Below are 18,759 nucleotides of genomic sequence, written 5' to 3'. Positions count from 1 at the left end.
TGAGTCAGCCCTGTTGCAGTGAGGTGGAAAGTGAAGTTGCAGACGTCATGTGAGAGCCAGAATGTTGTGTTAGAGATCAGACGTTGACGGGTAAAACAGCTTGTGTTTGTCCTCAGAATGAACCATGTACTGAAGACTGCCCTGGAAAACACAAACAAGGTGGCAACTGGCTGAGGGGACAGCGATGGGTCTGACATGTAGAGAAGTCCAACAGGCAACCGTGGACAGGCCCAGATGGACACTAAAAGTCAATGCCTTATATCCCTCAAGGGTCAAAGGCGACTAAGTCCTCTAGCCGAACCCTGTCCCCTAGTGATGATGTTCTTATTGCCTACAACTAAAGTGAAATATCAAATATTTTTTACAGAAATAGTAAGTGTAAGCAGAATACATTTCATATGGTAAATTGTAAACTCTACAGTATACAAAAGCCTTTTATTTGTCTTTTCGACCATTTAAAGCACTTCACACTACAAGTGCTTTTCAATCACCTGCAATTCATATCGGTACAGCCCTCAGAGGCAATGTGGAGTTCAGTATCTTGTCCGAGGAAACGTCCCCTCTCTACCTCCTCAGCTACACCGATCTTGAGGCAATGAGGAAATGTTTAGGTTTGTATTTGAGAAGTCACAAATACGGTGACACCAAATTGTCAGCAAACTTTTCACACACAGCATATTTAATTTTCTGCCAAAATATCAGATTTTGACATCAGATTATTCCAGGTCTCATGAATACATTTTTACATTTTTAGTTTTTCAAGAATCTTTATGACATGAGCCAGGATAAGTTTGGTGTAAATGTTCATGGAATGACCCAAATATAGCCTGGGAATGAATCTTTTTACTTTGAATCAGCCTGACCTCACAGACTGTGATCTACAGTTATCCATTCACTGTACACCAATAATCAGAAGCATAAAAAACACCATTCTGCCTCCTCTTCACCCAGGAGTGTGTGTGTGTGTTGAAGCTCCGCACCGTTTGACTGCTGCAGCTCTCTTAAAAAGAAAAAGTGTTGAACTTTTGGCCTCACCTTGTCTGAATAAATTCTAATTTGAAATGAGACAAGATAAAAATAAGGAGGTGCCCCCCCCCCCTTCTTCATTTCATCTTCCATGTGAGAGGGAGCATCAGTAAATCCTCCACATCTTTCCCCCGACACTGTTTGCAGAGTATCGTAGTCGTTTGATTCAGAAGGCGCTGTTAACCTTCTGTTTACTTTCCTTTCAGCCGAGATAAATCTTTCTTCGCTCCCTCAGTCGAAGTTTCCACTCGCACTCGCTATTATCTGAAAAATAACAACCATTGTCTCCTGTCAGATTATTAGTGCAGGGAAATTGTGCTTTCGCTCAGTGTGTGTCAGCCGTTTGCTTGCTCTGGCAAAGACCAGTCCTCCCCTCGCTAATTGCCTTCTACCGATGACTAAATTACAACAAGGTTTTGGGTTTCGGGATCAGAGGGGTCTCTCTTCCTCCATCTCCACTTCCCCAACTGTATCCTTCCTGCCAGAGTCACAAGTGTCACATTTGGTTACAGAAGATATGAATTCATCTTGAAAAAAAACAACGTGTAGGGCTACTGTTCCAACACTGCAACCAGAGAAGTGAACGTATATAAACGTGTGTGTGTAGGTGCTGTGTGCACATGTACCAGCGTGCACGAGGGCCGGACTGGTACGGAGCGGTAGGCACTCTGCCACGTCAGTAAATGTGGTTCTGGAGGCAGTACAGCAACAACATCACTGCTCCATCAGTGTCAGAAACAATCTGCGTGGACCAAACCAGCAGCCACAGCATCCGCCATATTACCCTGAGCCCTGTCTGCTGCAGCTGCTGCAGGACGGCACGCGCCCGTCTCTACACTAACAATGAATCACACTTTACACAGGGATTGGCACACTCTTATTCGTAAAGGAAGCTTCTTATAAAAAACAATGACCTGGTGCTAATATGGTAAATTATTTAATATAATATTATTTTAGTATCTTTCTAGTAATAATGACAAAATAATAGTTAAGTGACAAATTAATCATTTTTTAAGATATCACTGCAGTACAACTATAACTCAATGGACAGCACAGTTCCACCTTGCTTTTCTAACCCTCACTCTAGACCTACTGTCTGCCTTGTTGCAGTTGAACTTTCAGTACAACCACTGATCATATGTCATTACTGTGGTTATATACATGGAAAGTGAATTAAAAGACTCATTTGAGGACATTGAGACTGAGGAGTGAACCTATCACTGTTATGCTTGTGAGCTGCTCTGGAAAAAGACCCTGTTTGATTTGCACTTGCAGCATCTTTCTCCTGATGGTTCTGGATTATGACTCATGATCTGAGTTTGAAATAGCAGGACTTACTTCTTTTCAGAGCCCAAAGACAACATGTTCCATAAAAGTGATGCATATGCATGCACAGACTCTGGCCACGTTTTCATCCTTTTGATCCTCTCCTTCTCTTGGAAGTGCGTTTCATTATTTGGCCTCTCTGCACCTTGCTCTCACTTTCCCCACAGAGCTTCAGCCATGTTTATATTAAGCTCAGGATTAAAGTCTGTACTTTACCAGTGGATCTGACAGATCGTAAGAGATTATGATCAAGGTATGATTATTGCTTTTGGATCCATCATTAATCAGATCCCGCAGCACGTAGGCATCTGCTGAGTTCATGTTATCAGTCACTTGTGTTCCCCAGTCATGCTTCTGCCTCGGTCCGATAATGTGCGCAGATCGTCTTGTTCTGGTTTCCTATATTTTTAACATTGGCTTTTCTTTTTTCTGCCACAGGCTGGCAAAGTGAGCGTTTCTGGTGAGCTCATCCCTCCACATGCAGCTCCGTGCACTCTCTGCTCCCTCTTTCAAGAGAATCGTCTGAGCGGTGTGAGAAGCGCTGCCTGCTGCCGGCCCACACACTCCATTTGTTACCCAGAGCTTCAACTTTTAGAGTCCAGAACAAGAAGGGAGTGAAAAAACAAGCTGATTCCTCACCTGCTTCCAAACCCACTGTGTGGTTCAGCAAAAAAGAACGAGCGTAGGACACTGAGGAATTCAGGTTAAAGTTGAAGATGTGCAGTTTTAAAAATGGATGAGAGGAGAGGACAATAAAAAGAGAGAGGGAAAAATGAACAGAGGACAATAAATGTGTCACAGAAGTGAAGGAGCGGTGCTGCGGGGTTTTAGATTTATGGCTTCCAGCAGCTTCCTGCTCACTCCCTGCTCTGTAGACTGTGCTTGACTTGGTGGCAAGGTATCAAAAATGTACAACGCACACACACATATACACACACACACACACACACACTGACCTCTTCAGCTTCATCATTCCCCCACATGCTGCCGTCTGCATAAAGCCTTTAAGGCCCAGACTCAGTAGAGGGGCGATATGCACCGAGACGATGAGTGACTCCAGGTCCTGATTTATCTTGGCTGACGCAAATTTAAATGTCTCCGATTGCGCGCACTGACAACCCAGCCTCGGAGTGTGTTTACACTCGGACGAATACTGGAGCTGGACAATCACACACCGCTCCTAAAGTGCACTGTAACTTATTTATTCATGGGCGGCTTTTTTGCGTTCGTATACTTTGGCCGTACAAACTCCATCCTATAGGGGTTTTATGATACTGCACATTTAGAGCTGCAGAGTGTGCGGAGGAGAATGCTCCACGATTCCTCCAGTAAAATCAAGTCCTCTTCTGGTTGTCTTTCGTGTGGGGGTAGGTCAGTTTTCCTCCAGCTTAACGCCTTCTGTCTCATGATTGGAAGACTGTCATTCATCAGGACAGTATTAGAAAGCACGTGTGAAACCACCACTGCTTATCAACACTAAAACTGCCATTTTCACAGAAATCTGATGATGTTGACATGATATGTTTATTTGTTAAAGAGCCAAAAAAGGTCAGGTATAGTGTAACTTCAATTCATGGTGAAATCCATCAGGAGGGACGGACGCAGGAGAAGGAGAGGAATGAAACCATGGGGAAGAGCAGAGGTTTTTTTTTAAAAGTCAGTTTTGAGATTTATTTCTTTTCCGTTCCATCTCTCCACTCCTCCATCCCCCTTTTTCACTAAGTCAACTTATGATTCCTCCTCTCCTTTCCTCTCCTCTCCTCTCCTCTCTAATGATATCTGCATCAGGGAAGGCCCATTTTTTCTACGAATAAAAAGGAGAAGAGGAGGAGGAAGAAGGTCATGGCCCATTTTGTGGGAGTAGTATCTTGGTAATAGGGACTTGAAAAAGGAATGTATGGGGTGTGTGTGTGTCTGTGGTTGTATGTGTGTGTGTGTGTGTGTGTGTGTGTGTGTGTGTGTGTGTGTGTGTGTGTGTGTGTGTGTGTGTGTGTGTGTGTGTGTGTGTGTGGAGGTCAAAGTTTTCCCACCTGCTTGGTTGCTGTGGCTGCTAATGAGCCTTCAATACCATGGATTTGAATTTAAAGCCCATTGAGGCCAGCGTCTCCGTCTATGTATTTTTTCTCTGATCATGAGCATCACCATGTTCACCAGGCACTCAGTTCTGTAAATATGTCGGATTTAAAAAAAAATCAAGATCATTGAATTATTCCTTATTGGTGCGTTTGTTAAAATGTTAAGTGGAAATAAAATATCTGCCCCTTTGTTAGGATGCGCACCAAAATGTAATGGGTTCTGTCTTCACCCATGTCCCATCCTCACCAAGCGTGTGATCCTGCTCACTCTCCTTTGGGGAGGTAAAAATGGAGATTTTATTATCTAGATTGAGCTATGCATCTTCATCTCCTGTTGAAGACCATGATATCTGATCGAAAGCTCCAGAATACCCACTTTTCTTTCAACTGCTTTGTCACAAACTTTTCATCCTGGACAGGGTTTAGTTGAAAGGGAGGAATTTCCAGACAACTCTCTGTATCAGTGATTCCCATCATATCTTCGACACTTCTGAGAAAAATGTATCCAGATTGACTTATGCAAAGTGCATTTTATCAGGGAGTGGAAAGCATAAATGTTGAAATAAATCCAAGTGAGCGTCTCTGTCTCATCCCTAATCCAAGACTCATCTGCTTACCCTCAAGGCTGAGTCAGTCCAATATGGAAACACTTACCGAAGCAAGGTAGGGAGTGCCCCGTCCCACAGGGCTCTTATTCCCAGAGTGGAGGTGGAGAAAGTGTTTGAAAAGAAAACAAGCGAGCGAAGGAAGAGAGAGATGAGGCATTATGATGGCTGATGAAGATATCCATGTGTCTCTCCTTTGTCTCACGCAGGAGGAAACACTCGCTGTCTTTTTCCTGCCTAAAGGGACGAATTAACTCCTCTAATCTTCTAATCATCTAATCTTCCGAGTCTGTTTATTTTCGCAGCTCGCAGCCGCCAATCAGCGCTGGCCGACTGCAATTCTCCTTAAATATGCCGGGTTTAAAATCGTTGCTTAACGTTGTCGGAGCAGAGTGATTGCCTTAATTGCACAGGCCGTGGGATTAGCATGAATCACAGCTATATGCGGAGGAGCGTTAATTAGCTACAGAGTAAAGCTCGGTCTCATTGTCTCGCACTGACAGCGCCCCGGCCCATCCCTGCCAGCCTCGGGGCCGGCGACCTGCCAGAAGTTGCGTGAACCCAAAACACCGCGAATCCGCTAGTCCCATAGAAACCAAACTCGGCGGGTAAATAGACCGGAGGTGATGTTTGACAGGAGCGGGGAGAGCTCGTGTTCCGGGGGAGATTTGGAGGATCTGTCTCGAGTGTTTCCGACGTGCGTCTTCTCTCGGCGAAGGCCCGAGCGATGTTTGTGGACGGTCTGCAGGCGGAGGAGACGGGGGTTAGGTAATGGCTGGATGTAAGACAATAGAGAGCACAGACTGTGGAGAGGGGCTATTATAGCTGGCTCTGACAGCCTGGTCTGATGGTGCTGCGGCTGAAAACCATTGCACAATTGATTTGCAGCTCCTCGAGGAAGAGGAGGAGGAGCCAAGTCTCACAGAGATCGCTCTGTGATTATCAGATCAGACACTGACGGCAGGAAGAAACGTCAGCCACTTGTTTCAGTAATCCGCCCTTACTTTGTAAAGGAAACATTGCTCCATCAGTCAAACACAATACATTTATACAGCGTTCCCACTCCTCTCGCTCTCCAATAAGAAACCCATAAGTGAAAGCAAGAGATTTTAGGGTCTCTCCGCTTTGGGATCCGTGAATCCGATTGGTTCCAATCAGGATCACGCTACATCCGTTCACACACGAGGTCACCGAACGTCGAGGTGATGCGTCTCTGCCAACGCTGTCAGATCGGCCTCTTTTAAAAGATCTCTGCGTAATAGAAACGTGCAGGCTGCATTCACTGTCTGAACGGTCTGGCAAACAGCGACCTGCCCTGTGAGGCTGTATTATGTTGTCACACAGCGGAGCATTGTTTGGGACGTTTGTGCAGATGCTGCCCACATCGCTCCTAAAGCTGTCAGTCCCTCACGCTATTAAGACAGCTGCTCTCTGGGGGTATTGTTCGGTGGGGAGCTGCTGGGACCTGACAGGCCCTGAGGAATCTTTATTCACCCTAAAGACCCTTTCACCGCGACAGCCCCTGAATAGGACCTGCCAACGTCATCCTCCACCCATGGCATTTTTATGGCATAGCTGACATACACATGACGCACCCTCGTCAGCCCCTCCGTGGCTCCCTTTATTCCGGCACTGTATGTCAGCTGTTTCTTTTTCCCATAGAACTGAATCGGAGGAGATCTTTTTCGAGGCAGGGTCACTTCATCACAGGATTACGCCAACGCTCACATGGAGATACACAACTTTAAGACAGATGGGCAGAGAGAATCTGTCCTCTTCCCTCTCTCACACTCATACACTCATACACACGCACATTTTGTTTCACAAACGTACACACACCTTCTCACACACCTTCTCACACACACACACACACACACACACACACACACACACACACACACACACACACACACACACACACACACACACACACACACACACACACACTACTCTATACACTCCACTCATACAAAGGACCCTTGATTACTCAGCAAATGGATGCACCACTGATCACAGGCCGGCCCGTTTACAAACTGGCCTATTATGCGCTCTCAGCGTGGGGTGGAAGTGTTGCAGAGGCCCGAGGCAGTGTGCCTGTGGAGGGCTGAAGTGCTCTACGTGTGTGTGTGTGTGCACTCGCACAAGCAGCGAGGCTGAGAAGTGCTCCCATGCTGCGCAGCCTAACGAGAGGGCAGGTCAGCCATTAAATGGGCACTAATGCGGGAAATTGCAGGCCATTAGACCTTTCTTTGTTGTTTTGCCTCTGTGTGGCTAGTTAGACTCTTGAAAAAGGGAAAGGCCTTATTAGCCCCCACACGAGGACCGAGAGGGAATATATGGGCCATTTAACTCAGCGTGGAGAAGGGAGGCTGCTGCAGACTGAAGGCCGGCGTGCACGCCACTGAGCAGTGGAAGGATTTAATATGGTTTGAGATGTCAGAGGCTTCCCTGTCCCATTTGTGTTTTTATTTTGAAAGGTTTGTCGGTTTTTTGAAACACAAAGACGGAAGAAAAATATGGTTAATTTGTGTTTTATCTCCTCTAATGGACACTGAAGTCAGCAGCTTTATGTCACTGATATTAAAGTGATTTCTGCCAGTTTCCTAGCAGGGAATTGAATAATTAGACCCAAGGAAGCTTAAAGTCTTTAAAATGTGTCACACAACGACACCTGAGCACACACATTATTCCTAAAAACTTATTTTTTTTCACTTCGGATTAAGACGTACAGTTTTTTAAATTTAAATTTGTGGATGAGTTTTATGAGCATTAAAGACCAAATAAAGAGGAGATTGATGCCTTTAGAAATTTGTTTGCTTTTTGTGAACACGAGTGGCCTAATTATTAAGTTTTGTTGGTTTTAGTTGGGTTGAGTTTAGTCGTTCATTTCCGTGTTTTGTAAAATTAAAAGTACAAAAGTAAACATGAATACACATATACACATTTCATGTATCAAAAAATGAGCAGGAAGATATTATTCTTAGCCCACAACATAGTATACTTTCAGAAAATGATTGTACAACAAATACATAAAAGCTTAATTTTTCTTCATGTAGACAGACACACTGTGATTCAGCAGTAGTACAGTATAGTAGTTAAAATAGATAAAAACAGTGCGCTCCCCGGTTGTGTTCACTTTACCTCTGTTATTGTTCCTACATGGAGTAATGTAGGTCCATAAAACAAAACCCCAGAAAGGCAGTATGAACAAAATCACCCAAACTTACTACATCCATCCTTTCTTATGTCTTTGACAGACTAAAGCTGTATTTAATGTATGTAATGGAAATGTGCCTTTCAAAATAAAAAGAGAATTTCATAAAGATAAAAACAGATATAAAATAGTAATAAATAACAAATCACTGATTAGAATATAATCACAAGGTTTCTAATCACAGGTACAGTTTTATTTTACACGAATCGGAGTTGAGGAGCTGTTATGGATCCTGACATGGTTCCCATAGTTTGAATACAGTGCTTCCGAAGTTACTGTATAGAATAAATCTAGTTGGTATTTCGACTGTAAATCCAACGCTTAACATTAACCTTCGCTCAGCTGCTAATAGCTTCATGAGGGATCCCTGCTCCTCCTGAAGTGAGGCGGTTCTCACAGCTCTGTAATTGTGTTGGCCTGATGTTCAGACCACATGTTATCCCCCACTGACGGAACGTGCACCACAAGGATCCGCTCACTGCCGGCACTGGGAATTGCATAAATTGCCAAGAAAATATGAGAAAACATCCGAGTTTTAAATTATGAAGTAAAGAGACAGAGAGAGAGAGAGAGAGCGAGAGAGAGAGAGAGAGAGAGTCAAGGCTGCAAACGGAATCTGTCCAGTGTAAATCAGTCTTCACTACATGATTAATCTGCCTTTGATAACCCTGCAGGACGGATAAATATTCTCTGTGTCTTGATCTCAATTAGTCTCCTGCAGTCATGCTGGGGATTTAACAAGCAGCACAGGGATCTCATTCCCTCCCTCTGTCCTTTCCATCCTTCCTTCGCCAAGTTTTTCCGTTCCTCTCTTTATTTCGCTCACTCTCGTTGAGATCCTCGGTCGACGAGACAAACTCCTTGTTAAAAGTACAGTGGTGTGTGAAGCATGGCCTTCTATGGGGGCAGCTGGGATCCAGAGTTTAGCTTGGGTCATTAGAGAGCGAGTGGAGAGGTGCTCCAGGGCTCACGGGGGGCTCACAGGGGGCTAAAGTGCTGCGGCTAATTGGCTGCAATAAAGGAATTAAATTAGCCCGACTTAATCTGTGCAGCGGGCGCCTCATCCTGTTTTGCCTTCCCTCTTCTTCCCACTCGCTTACACCCTCGCTTCATCACCCCGGAGTTTTATGGCGTTCCCAGGGTGCTCGACCAACACACACACACACACACACACACACACACACGCACACGCACACGCACACGCACACAAACACACACACATTACGATTGACCCCCGGCTCCCCATTCATCCTCCACCTCACCATTACCTTCTTATTCGTTAGACTCTCTCTCTGCTTTGTGTAACTGTTGCAGCAAAAATGTGGGAATGAAATTATAAACGAGGCGAAAAGGTTGTTTGGTTTCATTATGTTTGAGAAGGAATTTTTAAGAATGAATTCAGATTTCCAGTCGACTTGATCATATTGTTGACGGTTTAAAAAGTGGTAGATTATTTTTGTCCGTTTTGGTTTTCCATTTATTCAATCTTGCAAAAGTCCCGGAAATCTTCAAAGTTGGTTGGTTCTTTAAGCATGATGCAAATATATAAGCTTTATCATATGAGTCTTATTTTTCTCTTTGCTTAATATCATATTTAATGTTGAATTAGGAATGGGCTTGATAACGCCCATGTGTATAATTTGCAATTTAAAGCGTCTTAAAAATGAATGTTAATCCTTTTGTTCAGCAAAGAAATATTTAATGCACTGAACAATAATAAGCTTGTTTAAAAAAGATGAACTGAGCCAATAATTGTACATGACACATATATCAAGCTTTAATTGTAAGGGAACACCAACTCAAAACACTGACTTTCATCTGCCATCACGTTCCCTCCAATGCCACAAATTAGCTCTATGGAAATTATATATATATATATATTATTTAGAAATTCCTGTCTTTATCTGGCTGGTGTCTGGAATCAACAGACACAAGATAAAACACGTATTGTTTTAATTCACAAGCAGTTAAATAAACAGTGGAGGAAACAGGACGCAATTAAATTAATTGTTGACACAAAACAGATTTAGAAGTTGATATTTAACAGAGGGTGGAATGTTCAGGACATCATGGGAACAGAGTCAGTGTAAAAATGTCTGTAATTTCTTCAGTGGAGGCTTTTAAAAAAAAAGTGAAATTCTTCCTCTGTTTTGGGAGAAACAGTCGTTATCAAGGATGTGTGTTTATTTCTTCATCGTGAATTGCGCGGTCGTTGTCAGTGAATCACATTCTTCTCACTGGTCGGCTCCGACAACAGTGGAATATGAGGCAGATCACTCCTCGCTGGGGAAATATCAACAGGGAATTAATTTGTCCTCAGAAAGATCCTCTGTGATGTCTGTGCTGGAGAAGAAGAGATGTCAGAGATGAGACCTCCCCGTGCTTATACACTAACATGTCTCCAGCAGCTGTCTGTGGACACAAATATCTGAGCTCTCATTTCCCACCATCCAGTCTTTTATTGAATAAAAAAAATATATATATATCATTTCATTGTCACTCTTAGAGATTTTTTTAATATTAATATTATCAATATTATGTCACACTGCCTCCTAACAACAGGGATGGAGTAAAAGTTTATTGATCTAAGTAAAACTTAGACTTGATCATATCACACATTTTCTGACCTGAGCCTCAACCACCAGTGAATATTTTTAGTTTTTTGATTGTTTCATTGAATCTACGTCTGAAGGGAATTAAATAATCCAGTGAAAGAAATTATGAGAAATAAACGCATGTTGTGAATCAGAAAAAAAAAATTGTATCTCTTCGTCCCAATATCATTATTAAAAATCTATCAGTCACTGGGGACGTTACTGCAGCGACGCAGGTTCAGCTCCGACACGGCTCTTTGCTGCAAGTCTCCTCCGCTCTCTCTCCCCCGAACAGTCCTAAGAATAAGAGCCTACTGCCCAAAACATTCCTTATAATAATAAGAAAAGCAACAGTATTTTTTAACACTGATTCTCAGGTCCACAGCAACACACCTGCAAGAATTAAAGTAGATCGGATTAGCTGTTGCTGAGAAATTTGGACTTCAGGTATAAAGATAAAGATTCCTCCATTTATGATAAGATGAAATTACACAACAATACATGGAATGGTTTTACAAAATTTATTCCACCTTAAAAAACTACAATTATTCTGCCTAATATTACCGTAACACATTTATTTATCTGCATTGACTACTTTTGATATACTGTATTAAACAGTATGATTACAGCAATACTCTCTAGTTACAACAGGAATATATACATGACTGTGTATATGCTTTTATATCTTAACAGATAACATATAAATACACTGGTACACATCAGTGCCTGGTCATATCTTCAAAATGACCAGAAGCAAGTAAATATTAAAGTAGTTCTGTCATATATCGATTTACAGAAATGTTTTTTCGATCAGCATCTGAATCTTAAATGTGGACTGAATTGTTGCACAGCAGTGTCTGCAAAAAAAAAATGGAAATGAAAAAAAGCAAAAACTGACTCAAATCGGTGTGTAATCCTTGAGTTGTTGTCTTGGCGTTTTTCATCTTGGTCCTATGTGCGTTACATGATCAGAAGTTGTCACACTGGATCCCTGAAATGGACCCTGATGAGCAGCAAAGCTCCCAAACCTTCCCAGTGTGTGTGTCACGTTCCTTCCTCCCGGCCCGAGCCCCAAACTGGGAGGACGAGCGAGCAGCTGTCTGCAGGTTCTCAGGCCAGAGGACAGATCATCCAGCTGCTGTGTGTGTGTGTGTGTGTGTATGTGTGTTTGCATCATCTAATTAACGCAACCACACATTACGGGAGTCTCTTGTTCCAGATCATTTGCTGCACGGTTTAAGGAAACACAAATAAGTTTTTATTTCTTTTGCTCCCTTCAACTCTCTACAACCCCAAACACATTGAAGGCAGGGGACACCTGATAATATATATTTTTTTCTTTTTCTCTTGTGGCTTTGGAAGTTAATGTGATTACTCTTGGTTTAAAAGTAAACTCTTCTGGTGTAGACTCCCTGTGGTGTTTGTTTAAAAGAAGGAGACAGAGGAGTTGTGACGGTTCCGTCCTGTTTGGGTGAGCGCAGGAGGTGACGGCTGAGATCTCCGGAGAGTTCTGGAACGATAACAGTCTCTTTGTCAGAGCGTGTGACCTCCGCTGACCCTACGATAGACAGGAGATTTCCATGTGATGGAACTGTCGATGATGGGGACAGTCATTTCTCACTGGGGGTGGTTAGAAATTCAGCATACTCCCTGCTGTTGAGGGAAAGCACGATGGGTCTTCGTTTTCAGATCATTTGCAAAGCTCTATTTTCCTTATCTGTGTCTCTATCGCCGGGGGAGTGAAGCGGCGGCAGCTGGGACAAACCCAGCGTTTGGATTTGGAGCGAAAGTGGCAGAGATCAGTTGCTCAAGTGTCTCTTTAGAACAAATCGAGTCTGTGACCGTCATTGCTCAATTACCGGGCTTATCGTGAGTATGTCGGGCTTAACCTCAACCTCCTGCTCCGTTGGTTGGATTTTCCCCCTAATTAGCCGAGGGAAGGCCGCCTCAGTGCCGCTACGCGAGGCGGAGGTCAGTCCATAGGAGCTGGGAACTCCACAGAGAAACCAATTAAAAGACACAGACCCAGGGCTGAGGCCCCCCCCCCCCCCCCCGCGTTTACGAGGAAATGCAGAAAACAGCGACGGCCGACAAACAAATCAGACTCCTGTTAAATTCTGCAGCTCGAGGTTGAATGAAGCTTTTTTTTGTCCTCCCGCACAGTTAGGGTCCGAATTACAGGGGTGTTGAAAAGCCGTGGGCAAGCTCGGCTTCATCCCGCTAATTCAATTACACTCGTTTTAAAGGTTTCACTTCACACTCGTTTTTACTGCTCACCTGGGGCCAGTTAACAGGCGACGCACTAATCCGGCCTGAGGCAGCTCACTTCATCGAAAACAGGCCAAACTGATGAGGGTGGAAACTGAATCTGTCTTCACATTAATTATCAAAATAAAAGATCAGCACATGATAACTCAGCTTTCCATATTGTGATGGATGAGGTTTCAGGTTTGAATATCCCCCCCCCCCCCCTCTTTTTGCTGATATTTGTAGTGATTTTAAGCGTGTGTGCATTTGTGCTAATGTGTGTGTGTTTGTGCACAATGTTCCTCTTTGCCACTATTACCTCCACCAAGGAGGAAAAGGTTTCACCCCGGCTTGTGTGTTGTTTGTTAGATAGTTTGTCAACAGAATTACACAATAACTTTTTTTTGTTTTGGGACATTTGTATCCATTTCCCAGGAAATAATTCACGGACTAGTATTAACTAAATGCTCAGGTCTATTTTTCAGTTTCCACTAGGAATGATCTCAGCGGTGGCTAATGACCAACATACTGTCACTGTGGTCCAGTTGAATTTTGCTTTGTGATACATGAGTTTTAATTGTGTACACTGTACTGAGCCGTAACAGAGATATTGTCTTATTATCGACAGTCATTTTAAATGTTGAATCTGTGTTCCATCTGCAACAGTCTATTTAATCCTGTGCGAAATTCAACAGTTAAATATTTGGGAGATTAACCGGTTTGGGCTGAAAAATAATTAAACGCCGAATTGTTGTAGCAAATAGCAAAGAATCCTAATTATCTTTAAGTTAATTATTAGCGTGATGGACAATAGCGAAAGGAAAGTATTAACTCCACGTGAATGGATGACATCGTGTGTGAGTGACAAGCAGGTGTTGTACAGCGCTGCAGTAAAGCTGATGAATCACATATCCACTTACAAATCTGTTGGTTTTAATCAAATGTGCCTTAATTTGAACGAAGCAGCTGTGGTTTCACGTTTAAAACGGTCACCGTGCCAACATAACAGTTTCCTGTGATTCCCTCGCTCCCGACAGAGTGACAGGTCCTGTGTGAGCGAGCTGACATCATGCCTGGTGTCAGCCAGGTTAGATAAAGTGTTTCTCACTCGTCTCCATTATCTAGAGATAATATCCTCCCTTCAAACACAATGTGGCCTCCTGCCCCACAACTTCACATCCAGGTCGTCTTCTTTCTCTACAATAACCAAAATGCCTCCCGGGTAACAATAGTATTATTCTCAACAGAGCCGTTCGAGTCCGCTGGGCTAGAATTCCCCCTGTCTTTACTTTTAGGTGGGTGTGAAACAATCCTTGCAGTGTAACAGAGACATGGCTGCAGGTCTGAGGCCATGCACTGATCCTGCAGCAGCTTTAATCCTCCATTATAGTGATCCCTGTTACCTGCAGGCAAAGCTCCCAGATAGCTTTCCCCGGCCGGGGCCCACAACTGGGATGAGCCGGCTCCGGTTTTTCCTGACACACTGACACAGATTGTTTGAGAATCGTCTGAACAGGGACACATTCAGACATTAAAAATCACAAACTACATGTAAAGAAAGTCTTCTGCACATTTATCTTAACACTGTCTTTATAAATCAACAGTTCTTTGCAGACACACACTATCAGGTTGTGGCTCTCCGTGGGCCTCGGAGGGGACGGGGGGTTTCCAGTGAAGCAATTACCTGCTCTGTTGTCTAAAAGACTAAAAACATGACTCATGCAAAGGTTATATCTAGATAAAGACAACAATGAAAACATCGGATCTGTGTCACGTTAAAGTAAAAAACTAAACTGTTCTAAATCCAGACAGGTTAAGTTCACAGAACAAAGGAGTAGAGAGGGTTGTTTGGACCGCAATCCACAGAAAGGGTTCTTAATTTCCCTCAAAATATCTAAATATCATCTATTGGTCTCATGGTTTAAAAAATACAGAGTTTTTAGCGCAAGAGCAAATCCGGGTGTTAGGACCAACAGTCTGCCACAGGGAGGGAGAACAAGCAGAGAGACATATCGCTAATTAAACCCCTGCTGCTCTGCAGGAAAGAGAAACAGCCGGGAAACCAAGTCACTGCTGATAAGGCGCAGATATTCAAGTGTGTGATTGTGTGTGTGTGTGTGTGTCTACTGTATGTGTATTTTAGAAAAGATATTGTAATTAGGTCCTTGGAGTGGATAGAAGGAGTCCCGGGGGTCCCAAAACAGACACACGCCCAGAAAACAGGCACACACACACACGCACACTGAAGTTCTAAAACTAAATGCACACAAGCGCACACACACCAGTGAGAGGCCAGGTTCAGGGATGCTGGGGGGAAAGTAGAAGCTGCCCCTATGATGGGCAGATGATGAAAGACTGTGAAGAGGAGGTGCAGAAAACATGGACAGATGAACCAGGGAGCCCCTGTTGGACCCAGATAACCCCCATTCTAATACATGCATCCACACACACATACAGTACAGTATGCACCTACACACACACACACACACACAGCCACAAACTGTATTAGAAGTATTGCTGTTAATAATGCATGAGTGGGTCTGTGGTGGTGGTGGTGGAGGACCGGTGTCTCGGACGGCGAGCTTTAATGAAGTTGAGCGTGTCTGCCTCACTCGGCTGCGAGAGAGAGAGTCATGAATAAACATCAGCCGGCTAATTAAACTCAGCTCCGGCAACTGTACTCATCAGTAAACAAGCAGCAGCGATGGAGGGCTCTCGCACACGCTCACAGGGACTCGGCGGAAAGGGAGGAATTGGTAATACCAGGCCTTCGCTTTCTGGCGAGTACAGTATACGGACTCTGGAGAGCAGGAGAAGAGAAACAGTGAAAGGAGCAGGGAAGCAATATAGTAAGACTAGGGTTGCAAAATTCCGGCAATATTCAAAGTTGGAAACTTTCCATGGGAATAAACAGGAATATACGGGAATATACAGGAATATACAGGAATTAACGGGAATAAACGAGAATATACGGGAATTAACGGGAATAAACGGGAATATACGGGAATGAACTGGAAATGTTGTGGGTAATTTATAATAACTGTATTTACCTTGTCATATACAGACATAAATATAAACATTTTGTTTTGTCATAGGCTGATTTGAGCCCTGAGGAAACTTTGGGCACTTGACTGTATGCTTCTGCATTGTTGTGTCATTCTTAGCATAGGTCTTTGCACAGTATTTGCTAATGTACACAGCCTTTCCTTCTACATTGGATTGGGTGAAATGTCTCCACAAATGAGATAGTGCACGTGGCATTGTTCTGTAGAATAAGATGAGAAAAAAGTTAATTAAAACATTAATGCAATGCCAGAGATATAAATACTCTGGATTGGAATCGTCTGTAAACATATTGTACAATTGATGGATAAATGAATGGAAATAGGCTAGATGAACAGATGAACAATCCTCAATAAGCATGCTAATATATTTTCCCCAGTAATATCATGGAAACTTACCTGACTAGTCCTGCACACTACAACAGGCCTCAATAGCCCTGCTGTAGTGTGAAGGATGCTGGGAATTATCTGTGCATGTGATGGAAGAATTCACAGTGGAGGGTTGAAATTCAACGTGCAGCGTGTGCTGCATTCCATACATCTTTAAAATAGAGTTTTGAATGATGTTTTTATTGCTCAGTGTTTAATTTGCGTAATTTTTTTTTTTTTTCCAAATTTCCCAAAATTCACGAGCTAAACTTCCCATGGGAAGTTTCTGGAAAGTTTCCGGAAATTTACCGGAAACTTTACGCCCCTTTGCAACCCTAAGTAAGACACAGAAAAAGACGACAGGAGAGAGAAAAGGCAGCATTGTTGGGCCTCATTCTCTTTTGGAGACAAGTTCAAACTCTCTTGCCTTCCCTTCTTATCTACTTGTGGTTCTTTTCTTCCGTTTTGAGTCAATAACTCAGTAAAGCAGAATCAGTAAAACAATCACCACGAATCAACAACCACATACGTTTGTTTGTCTATAAACAATGAATTTCGATTCAAGCCTATTTTTATTAAAACAGATCTTAACGTTTTGCATCCTCCTCTGTTTCCTCCGCAGCCTGCAACTGCAACCTCCACGCCCGGAGGTGCCGCTTCAACATGGAGCTGTACAAGCTGTCGGGCAGGAAGAGCGGAGGAGTCTGCCTCAACTGTCGCCACAACACGGCCGGGCGCCACTGCCACTACTGCAAGGAGGGCTACTACCGAGACCTGTCCAAACCCATCTCCCACAGGAAGGCCTGCAAAGGTACAGTGCTTTGTGTTCTTTGTGTTTTTGTGTTTTTGATTGGGCCACATCCGTCATGTTTTGTGATCATTTCAGGTGGATTTTTACAGAAGTACAATTGAGCCTTACCGAGAAAACGTTTTAAACACGTGTTTTGCAAGAAGCCATTTAAAAAAAACGGTATCATTCTACCTATGTGTGGTTTAACATTTACCGCTTTTCAAAAAAAAAATTCTCGGAATATAGAGGGACGTACACGCAAGACTTGCCAACTCGCTACCAGCCACTACTGACATTATTTAGGTCTGAAACGAAACAGTTTTAGATGAATTACAGGAAGTGTGTGTGTGTGAAGGGGGGGGGGCAGCTTCAACATTCCTGAGCCCGCCTCACCGTCGTCTCCCTCTGTCAGCGGAGATGAGTTGGTCTGTTGGGATTGTGGAGGTCGCGGCGGTATGGGGCCGAGCGTTCCCTCATCGACACTCCAGTTATTTGGCTTCATTCGGGCGGGTTAAGGAATGACAGGACAAGCAAAACAAACAGAGCTGAGGTGTGAAGTGATCCCCCCCCCCCCCCCCCTTTGGCAGGTCAGAGACGAGGAGCGGTTGCAGGACGCTGCAGAGGAAAGGAGGAGAGGAGGCCTATAGTCAGGTCGAGAGGGAGAAAAAGGGGAGGGGACGGGGGGGGGGGGGAGAAGGGGAGGAAACAGGAGGGACAAGGGGAACACGCCCTCGCGCAGGTGTGCTCGGTGCTCGCCGTTGCCTGCCATCAGCCCTCACCATGCACTGGTGAGGGTCAAAGGAAGAGGGGAGGAAGAGGAGGAGGAGGAGGTGTAGAGTGGGGGAGCAGGGTGAGAGAAAAGAGGGTTGAAGGGAAAAGATAACAGGAGCTAAAATCCCTGTGCAAACAAGCCCGGAGACACCTCAGAATGTCCCTCCACACACACACACACACACACACACACACACACACTGACACACACACACACACACACACATGCGCACACACACACACACACACACGCACACTTGCACGCCGACCTGATTGAGGGCGTACGAGTGCCCACTTCCAAACGGCAGTGCACGAGAAAATATTAGCTTCCTGCTGACAGTCGGAGGCCGAGTTTTCTCACATCATTCACCAGGTAGCAAATAAAGAAACTGACCAATCAGTCAGTTTGACTGAAGACACGTCTGAGGAGTCACACATCTGCAAAGGGAAAGACATGAGGAGCTAATCCATCAGTTTGTTTTCCCCCTTTCCGTTTGCTTGGAAAAGAAAATGTCTTTCCCATGATGCCACACCGAGCGCCGCCGTGGTACAAACATTTGTCAGACACGTTGCATCGAGTCTCATTAAATTCCAGACGTCCAGCAACCATTTCCAGTCTCGTTCTCTGCAAGCACGCAAATCCATAACAAACTCCCCCCCCCCCCACCCCCCCACAAATG

The 18,759-nt window shown here is 44.0% G+C and overlaps 1 protein-coding gene across 4 annotated transcripts in view; it reads left to right on the top strand.

Annotated features, from left to right (window-relative positions):
- Positions 1 to 18,759, top strand: part of ntn1a (netrin 1a) — a 63,991-nt gene that overhangs the window by 17,821 nt on the left and 27,411 nt on the right. For all 4 annotated transcript variants that reach the window (XM_061085787.1, XM_061085802.1, XM_061085794.1 and 1 more), the window contains exon 3: positions 17,141 to 17,329. In XM_061085787.1, the coding sequence (XP_060941770.1) occupies positions 17,141 to 17,329 (189 nt within the window). The remainder of the gene's footprint in view (positions 1 to 17,140; positions 17,330 to 18,759) is intronic.

The sequence above is a fragment of the Limanda limanda genome, chromosome 2 (assembly GCF_963576545.1).
Source record: "Limanda limanda chromosome 2, fLimLim1.1, whole genome shotgun sequence".
Taxonomy (NCBI): Eukaryota; Metazoa; Chordata; class Actinopteri; order Pleuronectiformes; family Pleuronectidae; genus Limanda; species Limanda limanda.
This window is presented reverse-complemented; position numbering and strand designations above follow the sequence as displayed.